Genomic DNA, 11,782 nt, shown 5'->3' with positions numbered 1-11,782 from the left:
CGTCAGAACCTACAGTAGAATTATCTCACACCCACAACACAATAAGCCACTTCACTGTCTGGGCAAACAGAACCTGAGGGAACTAGACCAGAGGGTTTTTGTCTACATTAGGCAGCTCTTTCTTACCCGTATCTTACTCATTTTTATTAACCCTAACATTCAGCACAGTGCCTGAGATTCAGTAATTATCCAACAGACAGTCACTGAAGTGAAATATACTTTATGCGAATACAATTACTTAAAAAAACTGAGCAGACACTGTGTACTAAAATTACTTTATTACAGTTGATTTTTTTAAACATTTCCTTTGCTATGATACAAAGGATACTTACAAACAAAATATTACATATGACCTTGTTTTCGCTCTTATGTTCTGACAACTTGGTAACAGCTTTAAATGCACAATCTATACAATTAATACAGGTTATATATGAACTATAAGGTATGTTGAACCAGAAGAATACTGACAATATACTGTACAATAAGCCTTACCAGTTAGTGCTGCGGACCATTTCTACCAAAAGGAAAATGCACATCTGTACAGTCACCTTTACCAGCTGGTGCTGACAGTGAGGGAGAGGCTTCTACTTCTTTGCAACCCTTGATAAGCCTCCACTGTGGGCATCTGTTTGGTCCAAAAATTGAGAGGACTGTGTATATTTAAAATTAGTCATTGGTAAAGTGGTAGAACATCACTTTCAACATGATAATCTCTCGCCAAAAAAATCAGTCCTAGTTTCAAAAGACTACAGGTCCTTCGTCCACCACGAAAACCCTACAGGCTCAAGGGCGTTGGGAGATGAGAAGATGAAGGCTGCCAAAAAAGGAGGCAAGAAATCAAGCCAAAAATCTAGGTCTTGCAAAATCATCATTTGTCCCTTCACCAAAGGGAACTAGAAATGTACAAATTCATTGATGAACCTCAATGATAACTTATCAGTTAGCTGATAACCCTCATTTTATCTGGACCCCTGACTTGTGGGAATAATTGAAAGAGATTGTGAATATATACCACTTTTAGAAAAGAACCTCTTGCTTATTTAAAATATTCCCTTTAGCCACCAAAGCTGGTCCTGGGCTATTACAGGTGTGCATTCATCTCTTAATGGTCTACTCAGAAATGATAAGGTTACAGCTTTTTTTCTTTTCTTTTTTCTTTTTTTAAATAAAAAAGCAACTGACTGAAGCATTTTTCTTTCTTTAGGTAAATAGCAAAAATAAAAATAAAAACAAACCCTTGTATTTGCATAAATAATGCAAATGGAGCGATATGGCCTTTAAGGTAAAGGGTTAGTAGAAAGGAAGAAAGAAGTGAAGAAAATCCAGAGAAAATGATGTATTAATTTTTTAAAATTTCTACATGTGCAAAAAAATCATGCTGGTTGAGGAAAACAAAAGTAAATGAGTATATAAAACTAAAAACATAAATAATATGTTTGGGATGACTGGTAAAAGCAGAAACCAACCTGGGTTACAAAAAGGATTATACATTCAAGATGCTCTTAAACCCAGTGGGATAACTTATGTTAAAACTGTGTTAATAGTTACGTTAAAAATCTCAAGTTTGTTTTTAAATCTTCACAATACAAGCAAAGCTGTTTTAAAATATACACTATACATATTTCTCATAGTCTCTCCAACCTCATTAATGCGCATTAGGCTGTCTTTTTCATATACTAAAACAAGGGGGTTCTGAAAGCTAAATTACTCAGAGTAACCCATCCATTATTTAAATGTTTACGTTTTAAATGAGTTAAAAATTTTAGCAGACTTACATAAATAGGATTTAGCAACACAAGTGTTAATTTAAAAAACTCTAAAGCATTTACTGATTATAAGGTTGGAACAGTCTGGGGAAATTATGTGCACTATACTTCAAAATGTTATTTACATCAGACCATCGCTTTTGTAAAATTTTCCCTAAAAGATAAAAAGAAAAAAATTTGGAGAACTAATCCATTCTAACCTAGCAGAGAAGGATAATAAAAGGTAAAACAATAACAAAATTATCTCCTAATAGAAACCCCACATATCCCTCTCCGCTTGGATTTTGCCCTATGAAACCACCTGCAACTCCTAATAGGCTCATATATCAAGTGTTAAGATAATGTGGTAAAATACTTTGTTCAGATAAATTACTGGCCTTGAGTGGACTTTAAAAAAAAAATTTTCCCACTTGTGTCTCTGGCTTGGATTATTTTAGGACACATGTATGTAATTAATTGGAAGGGCACTCTAAGTAGGCACAATTCCCATCTAATGTGGAATAAATGGTATGACATAAAATGCTGTCGGGGAGAAGGGGTGGTGGTTTCTTTGATATCATGAAATGCAAGAAAGCACATTTGGAATGGGCACCAAAAAAGAGCTTTCTGGCAACACACCAAGGGCAGCCAACATCTTAATAAACTAAATATATTTGTGTAAGACAAAAAAGGGGCTAGAAGGGTGCCGATATTTCTCCCCCAGGTTTGTCTGATATGTGCTAAACAGTCACATGGCCAACTGGAATTTGCAAACATTAAGCCGTTCCATCCTTTTTAATCACATAATTCACTTCATGACCATGTGTAGTTTATAGAAACAATAATGTTCATGCTGAGGCAATGTATTTGAGGGCTCAGAAAAAGCAAAATGTGCCACCGAGAGAAACCTGTTCCCATACAACCGGTCTTCATGCTTTCAAGTGGCTCTAGTATACCTTTGATGCTAAGCCAAGCCATGCAAAAGCAAAGAGTACACACTTTTCATTAACACTGGTATCTCATTTCTAAACTCCACTGACCTCAGAGTTGCCATAGAAACATATAACATGAGTAATGAAAGCATACAAATGAAGGTTCATGGATTTCAAAAATGCATTTCCCTCATCTATATTCACCAGCTTTTAATACCTTAGGCTAAAAGGCATATCAAGAGATAATGACAAAGGAACACACGTAATTCTGGAAATATGGAAAATGCTCCAGAAATGGGATCACTGTGCCAGCAATAAGCATAGTTCATTTCATTTGAAAATTCAGCTAGAGAGCCCAATAAACAGTTCCAAGCCATAAAGTTATCACCTGCAATAATTTACATACACATTAAAACTCTTGCACTTTATAGACAAAACACACTTCTGTAAACATGGCCACTGGGGGAGGGAGGCTCCCTACCTCATTCATGACTGAGGACATGTAACCATTATATTAAACCAAATGACTTCGCTTCAAAAGATTTTTAAAACTGACCAATGATTAAGTTTTATTTCCCCCTGTTTAACAACATTTAAGCATTAATTCTAAAAAATGTCACCTAGGATGGTTTCAGGGTTAGATGCTAGGACCACAACTGGCAATGACAGCAACTCCTCTCTAGCTGGCACAGACTTATAAACTTTAGTACAAAAACAAAAAAATACAGAAACTAGGTCAATTTGTTAGCTACATATTTACAGATAATTACATGATTTTTTCACCCATAATTGCTAAAAACTATGAGTGAAAAGGAGAACTGTGCAGGTTGAATTACCCGTACTTTGGGGGGAATTCTTGGGTATCAAGATACCCTTTTCATTCATTCACAAGTCTCATCTTCTCTACTTTTTCATGGCAAACTACCTACAGATGTCCAGATTGGTATATCCAGTGGGCATCCTGTTTCAGAGAGGATTAACCTTTTTCTCTATTTAAAGTAAAATCTCTTGTATATTTAAAAACAAAACAACCCCAACACAATCAAGCGCAAGCACATACACACACAATCTCTGAAACCTCAAAAAGTTATGATTGCTGGGTAACAGTTAACAGTGATGGTGACATAGTAAATGGCTTCCCCAGTTTTAATTCTCTGCCTTTATTTTCTTTAAAGAGTATCTATTTTGGGGTGGGTGGAAAGAAGTGCAAGTTTAAGAAACCCACAACAGGCAGATAAGGTGCATACTAATTTACTTATTTCTCATGATCTGAAGACTAACATTAGGCCAAAATGGATTCTCTTCCCTTGCATGAGTGAAATTTTGAAAATCTGAATATAAACGAGGGAAAAATTAGTCAATGTGACTTTAAAGGGGGCTACCAGAATTCAGTAGAAAATACAAATGCACAATAAAGGAAGAGTTCTCAGCTTCACTTTTTCTAGACAGTGTTTAATAAAACTTCTTTACAAATTAAGTCATTTCCAATGTAGACTTACTGTAGTAATTTCATAAAAGTGCAGACAACATAACCAGACACACAGCAAAACAGACTTCAATCAGTAGTCCTGGCATAAAGAGGCAAGTCTGCTAAGTGTACAGCATACTCTTCATCCTTTAAATAATCTGAGGATGGAGAATTTCCAGTTCTTAACAACTAAGAGTGACTGAGTACCTTTTCAAAGGCAATGCTACAATCTGGTTGGGGGCACTATCATGTTAGATAAGGAAAAACAGAGAATTTGTTTCTCTTTGATAATAATCTGTATTTTGGTAAGGAGCTCCAAGATGACAGCCTAAGTTTTGGATTTGTTCCTTAGAGAAGGCAGTTTTCTAAGAAACAAAAGCCCCCTCCTTCCATCCTTACAGGAGATTCACACTTATACCCTTAAATATATTATCTTCTGACTTGAATACACACTAGACACTTCACATTGTAAGCATGGGACAAAACACAGGACCATATAAACCTCCTAGTAAAGGGTTGCTGTGTTGGACCAAATCTGTGCTTGAATGGTAGTGGCTCCGAAGGGGTGGAAGGTGCATGAAGAACTATCAGCAAGCAAGAAGCAGCAGCTAAAGGGAGAAAGCCCCACGCCAACACCAAATCCTTCTCTCCCAGTGGCCATTTCCTGTTGATCTTTACAGTTTATAAGAACCTTAGATGCCTTAGCAGTAATTCCTTTCTTGGCTGTTTTGGTCCTTGGCAAAAATTTGTAATTGTTAGTATTAATGGATTAAAAAAAGTAAGCTCAATGGCACCATTACTAAGAAATATGTATGGAGTGCACATGAAGATTATGTGATCTATTGGTTTCTTTTCACCTCTGCAGAGGAATCACCACCAGTGTTTTTAATTTCGATGGTTCATTTTTCTCTGCATCACTTATCTTTCATGGCATTATTTGACAAAAACTCACAGAAACACTAACAGGCTCCTCCCCAAGCACTATTTTACTGCATTGCAACTTATGGTTCCACATTTTACTTAACTTTCTTTCCACCCATACAAGTGCTAAGAGGGGATTAAAAAAAAGAAAAGATTGCATCTAATGATCACCTTCTCATAAATATCAACCCAGAATACTCATTCTTAAGAAACACACGCATTCTTGCCTTAACTGAGGACTGAAATAACTAAACAAATTAACAGAACCTTAAGTGCCCTGATGGAAATGTACAGTATGAGTTACATCCATCTATCTATACACACATATAGACACTCATATGTATATACAATATATACATACAAATGATAACAGCTATACCAAAAATGTGCATATTTAACACAGTTTTTAAAAAAGCCAGTAGATCATGGTATAATACAATTTATTTCCACTAGTGAATGGCACAAATGGAGAAATGCAAAGGAGGTGTTTCAAGTACGATAAAGTCATTTTTCACAGGTGAAAATAAACAGTATTATTCCAGTGTCCAACACAATGTATTCTATAAAAGTTTAAAATGCCAGACATTTAGTACTTAAAGAAATAGAAAGTTACTAAAGTCTGCTTAATGGTCTGGAAAAGACACTCATAGAGTTTTCAATTTTTGAAAAGGGGGTGAGGAAAGATAGCTGGGAGTGAGAGGGAGTATCAAGGACAGTTTCTTTAGTGTACTGAATGATGTTTACCTGTTGTCCAGGCAGCTGAATATTGTAATAACTATGCTAAGAAGTTCAATTTACCCATAAATCCTTGGCCTAGAGTACCAAGCATATAATATCTGTGGGTGTAGCTTCAAATAAAAGACTATTCATCTCTAGGCACAGAAATGATTAGAAAGAATGGCAGCTCTGAATAAAAAATAATATAAACACATTTTCCAGCTGACTATCTATATAATGAAAATACTTCCAGATACTTTAATTTGGGGTTAGAGCTGACTTTAAGCAGAGAAAAAAATATGTGCAAAAGGAAGGGAATCCAATTAGGAACAATGTATTTCCAGGTATGAGGTTTTGCATTTTTTAAATGCTAACTTAAAAAAAGGGAGAAAGGGAGAGAGAGTGAACACAAGAAACTTTACTGCCAAGCTCTGGATACCAGACATAGCATTTACGACTTTCTGACATGCCGGACAAATTTCCCATACTTTTATTTTCTTAAACACATATATATCAAGTGAACACCAACACTGGGGGGAGGTAGAAGTAATTTGATCAAATGTTGACATCTGTACACTGATTCAGAAGTGCCTGCTTCCTTCTTTAGAATCTCTCAAAACATTTCAAATTTTCCTGCTACAAGCTTTACTCTTTGATGATTCCTACCATGTGTGAGATTCCTCAGAAGTCAGATCTTGCAAACACACACAAACCAATTAATTTGAACCATTTTTGCAAACTATACATATTTTAATTAAAATTAAATTAATGGGATAGTCCAGGTATAGTCATGACCTACATGTAAAACTGGTTGCCACACAATCAGATACAAAGCCCTACTGGATAGACATGTGGAGTCAGTATTCAATCACAATTTTGCAAGTACATATGATCTGCATGAACTCAGTAACTCAATTTGACTAATTTAAGTCCACGAGTGGACTTTAACATGTATCACTGGTAGTATTTTTTTAAAGAGTTTTGAATGTAAAACTGATCTGCACTCCTATTCCACCCCTCCAACAGTACAGAGGGGCTAGATCCAAAAAGAATTTTTAGAAGGTATCAATTCATATTTTTGGACATTTTATTAATTCTAAAGTTCTTTCCTATCATTTTCCTCCAAATAGGTAGATATCTCAGTATGTCTGAAATACTATATAATAAATACGTGAATGCAAAAAATATACTGAGAAAATTTAAAAATCCCCTTTCATTAGATAGACAAGTAAGTACGTATCATGCTCACCTAAAAACTGGTGATCTCGAGCATGGCCAACAGAACACTGTACCAGAGTGCTACAAAACCCTGACTAAAATTGTGTGTGAATTCTACTGCGAACTTGATTTTAAAAAGACTTACATTAAAATATTAATTTTTCTTCTAGTTACCTTTAAATGAATGTCAGAAACTCCTAAAGGGGGGGACTCACGGGGATTAGACTGACATACCTGGGGAAGACTTAAATTTGGTTGAGAAAATCAGGATTTCAACAGTGACAGATTACTGTTTGGTCATTAATCTGGTCTAATTAAAGAGTATCACTGAGAGGGACTTAAGAGAATTCTACCTTGGAGCCCTCTGACTATATGAAAAAAGCAGGATCCAGAGTTAGCAGCAAGGGTTCTTCAAGACACCTGGGGAGGGGGCAGGACAATAACTTGTAAGAAACTCTCATCTGTCACTGAAAAGAACAATTTTTTCCTTCGAGTCATACTCACAGCTTCCTACCCACCCCACCTTCAACTCAATTTCCACATTAGCAGTGGAATACCAAGTAACATCTAACTTTCAGCATTGGGTTGATCCTTCATTATAAAACAAAACAAAACATATCCCTCTGTGGAAAAAAAAAAGTTAGCTTTTGTCAAGAAATTCCCTGACCACTATAACTTATTATTTTTTTAAATTTGCCAAACTTGCTAGTTCTTTTTCAGTAGTACTTTAGCACTGAGGCTAGAGACTTCCGGAAGTGGTGTTTCCTATTGTGTGATGTTAACATGATGCCAAATGGTCACTAAGTCTCAAGGAACTAGAAGTTTGCAAAGTATTGCAGCAACAAAAACAGCAATTAAAAGGAAAAAAAAAAAAAAAGAGGACCTGCATGTGCAGCAAAATCTACAGTGGTGATGAGGATTAGTCAGCAGCTGGTAAGTCATTGGCTCAGTGACTCCTGGTTCACTATGGCAACTAAACATTAAATAATTGGCTATTCTACTTGTAAACAGGAAATCCCGTAAGCCAAAAGAGGGTAATCAAATTATGTTTATGTAGTGTGGTGAGAATTCCAATAGACGGCAGTTTGCAAATATGGCATCATTCAAATACCTCTGGCATTTGATTTATATTGGCTATGTGTCTTTGTTCTTATACAAAGTAAAAGTACTGTTTGGGGTCTTGGGAGTTATAGAGCTTAGCTAGGATGAGATATCACAGTATAAGCAACAAAACGTCAGGATATATAGGGTTCATGTCCTCACTCTGCTGCTGAACATACCCACCATATGAACTTTCAGGGGCCTCTCTCACCCTTCCGGTCTTCCCCTTTAAAGGCTCACAGGTTCGTTGATGCAATTCCCACACAACTTGTGATCTCCTTAAGCACCTCCATCTCACCATGCCATAAAGAAGGCACAATTGAATAGACCAAAAAAAAAAAAAAAAAAAAAAAAATTCACTGACAGATCTATGCAGCATTCAGAAAAAGAATTAAGTTGTTTTCTACTCTCTGAAAAAGTCAATGCAACCCTTTAGTGTTTGTGGATTTCTGTGTTCTTTTTTACTCCAAATGAGGCTGAGAAGTCAGACCAATTTAATAAGAAAGTACACTGGTAAGGGGATACAGATGTGTTTCCATAGCAACTTGTTTCAGTATATGCTGCCTGCTATGAGTGGCTTATAAGAATTTGGGGTATGGAGAAAGGCTTTAGATCTCTTCACAAACTTCTTAGGATCTAATTGTCCAACAGTGATGACTCAAGTCACATCACTGCATTCTATTTTTGCAGTGTTCAGAAAATACCCCCTCTCTAGCCAATTTCTTTTAGCTATGCACGATATGTATGTGTGTGTGTGTATATGTATACACACATACATATCAAATCCCATTTTCAAAATTTCTCCAAAAGTTAAAAACAAAAAAAACAAAAAACAAAACCCGGCAGCCAAATACTATGACATCCCAGTTAGTAAACACAAAACAGAACACTTTACAAAAATGAATAAAATATACCATATGCACTCAGCTTCCACACTGTAGTACCCAAGTGAGGAGGCTGCTGTGACGATGTCTGTAGGCAGTTTCTTTTGGCAGACAGCTCCAGCGGAATTGCCACTCTCAATTATTAAGTTATGTATAAGACATATGTGACCCATTGGATATTTGTGAAGTGACACTCGTGCTTCTGCTCATGCCCTGCTCCGTCCGTCCCCCAGAAGCTGTCCGCCTCAGAGCCTGAGGGCTATTGCGGACTCCCATACTGCTACCTCGGGGTACCCCTTGCATCGGCCCTGACGGGTGACCCCATGGCTGGGGTCCACCCTGCATTGGATGGCCCCAAGCTTGTGGTGGGCCACCCATGGGATGACCCCAGTGAGGTCCTGAACCCCCAGTAGGATTGTGAGACCAACCAGAAGCTCCCGGGTAGCTGTGGCTGAATGCCTCAGGGGACAGATTAGAAAGGACCATGTTACTAAAACCTAGTCTCATGCTTTCAGAGTCAAAAGCTTCAATTTCTCTGGCTTGACGTTCCAGCAGGCTTCGTATTCGTTCTGTGCGTTCATTCTGCAAAGCCAACATTTCTTCTTCAATCTGTTGGGGGGAGGGAAACAAAAAGAAAGCTGATTTATTTTTAAAAATCTATAAACTAAAGAAGTTAATAATTACTCAGCTTTGAACTGAATCATAAAGTTCACTCTGGCTATTTTATGGATGTACATTTAAAAATCAAAAAGATGTACTATAGGAATCATAATTTGTATTTCTAAAATGTGTAAAATCAAATTCTTCAAAGAAAAGGCAATAATCTTAATTGAAACAAAAAATCAAGGCAATTATCATCAATGACTATTTAATCCATTAGGCAAAGCACTGAATAAAAAATAAAATGGGTGAAGGGAAACTTGTCTTATCAGATATACCAAACAGTCACTCTAATAAAATAAATATGGTATTCGTGTAGGAACAGATCATTCATGAAACAGAAGTAGAATGAAGATCTCAGTTTGCAGGTTTTTGATGCAAGACAAAAGCAGTAATTAATTCACTGGGAAAAAGATGGATTTTTAATAACACAGGCATAACTGGCCAGCCATCCGCAAGGAAATAAAAATGGAACCCTATCTTATACTGCATTCCAGATAGACCAAATCCTTAAATGGAAAAGCAAGCAAATAATCAAAACCACAAAGTTTTCATTAAAAAATTAGGAGACTATGTATCTAGAAATTAGCAACTGGAAAACTGGAAGGTATTACAAATAAATGTAGTTGACTATACATAATTTATTAATGTAAAACATTTCATACTAAATAAAGTTAATAGGCTAAAAAAAGTTGATGGAGAACTTTTCTTTGGATGATCAAATTGACAATTGCCTGTTATAGGTTAATTGACTTAAAAGATAATTAACTAAAGCTGTATGAGGACCTTGTTTGGGCCCCAATCCAAATAAGCCAACTTTAGATATTTTTAAGATAAAAGGGGAAATGTAGGCAAGGACTGAGTATTAGGCAATACTTGAAATTTATTATTAATTTTATTAAATATCAAGATGGAACTATGCTTATTTTAAATTAAAAAAGTCCTTATTTATGTTTAGGAGTAAAATGATGCTGTGCTGAAATTTGCTTTAAAATATTCCACTCTCCTTCCTTCTACCCCCTCCAAAAAGTTGTGTATGTGTGCAGCAGGGGAATAGATAAGAAAAAATTAGCAAAATCAAAAAGATGTACTCTATGCAGAATATTGGTAACTGTTGAAGCTGGGTAATGAGTACCTGGGATTTCACTATACTCATTCTTCCTATTTTTGTGTATGTTTGAAATTTTTCTTGAAAAAAAGTTAAAAAAAGGAAATAATGAGAATTTGTAAAAAAAAAAAAAAAAAGCATTAACTAATCAGACATCAGGAATATTTGAGGACTTAAGCCAATAGTCTTTGTTATCTGCAGATATCTAGCTCTATAAATGTTTACATTTTATGTATCAACTTTTAAGTGCCCTCAAAAAAACCCCATAGTTTAGCATGGGAAACACATGCAAATAAAAAATTACAACAGAATGTGGTTAAGATGTAATAACAGATTTATAAGGTATAGCAGAAATACAAAGGGATGAAGTGATTCGCTCTATAGGGGAAGGAGAGACGGGCAAAGAAGCCTTCTTAGAGGAGGTGGCAGAAACTGGATTCTGAAGGAAGAATACAAGTTTACCAGAAAGATGTGGGGAGGGAAAGATATTTTCAGCAGAGAGAACATATGCAGGTACACAGAAAAATGGTAAAATAAGAAGTGTCTGAAGAATTACAAGTCAACCAGATAGAGACTCTAGTAAGAGTCTGAAAATTATTGAAAGTTCTAAATACTAAATAAAGTGTTATAAAGGTTGAGAGAGGGCCATTCATTAGAAGGTTGAAGGAGAACTTAGATTAAACATGAATGCTTCTTGTGAGGGAAAGACATCAAAATGTTAAATGTGGTGATTCGAAGCAGAGAAATTAAGGACATTTCAATTTATACTTATGTTTCTCTGTATGTGCCAGGTTTTTAAAAAAAAAAAGGGTTGCGTATTTGTAAAATAATTTTTCTACTAATATCTATATATAAAAGACCTGATTCTTTTGAATTAAACTTATGTATCTCTAAGGATTCAAAGAACTTCAAAATTTTAAAATATTTTATATGTAAGAATTTTAAAAATCCATTTACTTAAAGCACTTATTTTAATTTGAGGGATCTAATGATAGGAAAGCACTTAGCATGTAACTGATCTGAATTCC

General features: G+C 35.7%; 1 protein-coding gene across 3 annotated transcripts in view; it reads right to left on the bottom strand.

Annotated features, from left to right (window-relative positions):
- Positions 1-259: 259 nt before the first annotated feature.
- Positions 260-11,782, bottom strand: part of TAOK1 (TAO kinase 1) — a 113,300-nt gene continuing 101,777 nt past the window's right edge. For 2 of the 3 annotated variants that reach the window (XM_074343164.1, XM_074343163.1), the window contains one exon: positions 260-9,595. In XM_074343164.1, coding sequence (XP_074199265.1) covers positions 9,134-9,595 — 462 coding nt within the window. In that variant the 3' untranslated portion in view covers positions 260-9,133. The remainder of the gene's footprint in view (positions 9,596-11,782) is intronic. The other variant, XR_012499558.1, reaches the window with a different exon arrangement.

The sequence above is a fragment of the Camelus bactrianus genome, chromosome 16 (assembly GCF_048773025.1).
Source record: "Camelus bactrianus isolate YW-2024 breed Bactrian camel chromosome 16, ASM4877302v1, whole genome shotgun sequence".
NCBI classification, from domain to species: Eukaryota; Metazoa; Chordata; class Mammalia; order Artiodactyla; family Camelidae; genus Camelus; species Camelus bactrianus.
Note: the sequence above shows the minus strand (reverse complement) of the source record. Positions and strands in the feature narration are given on the sequence as shown.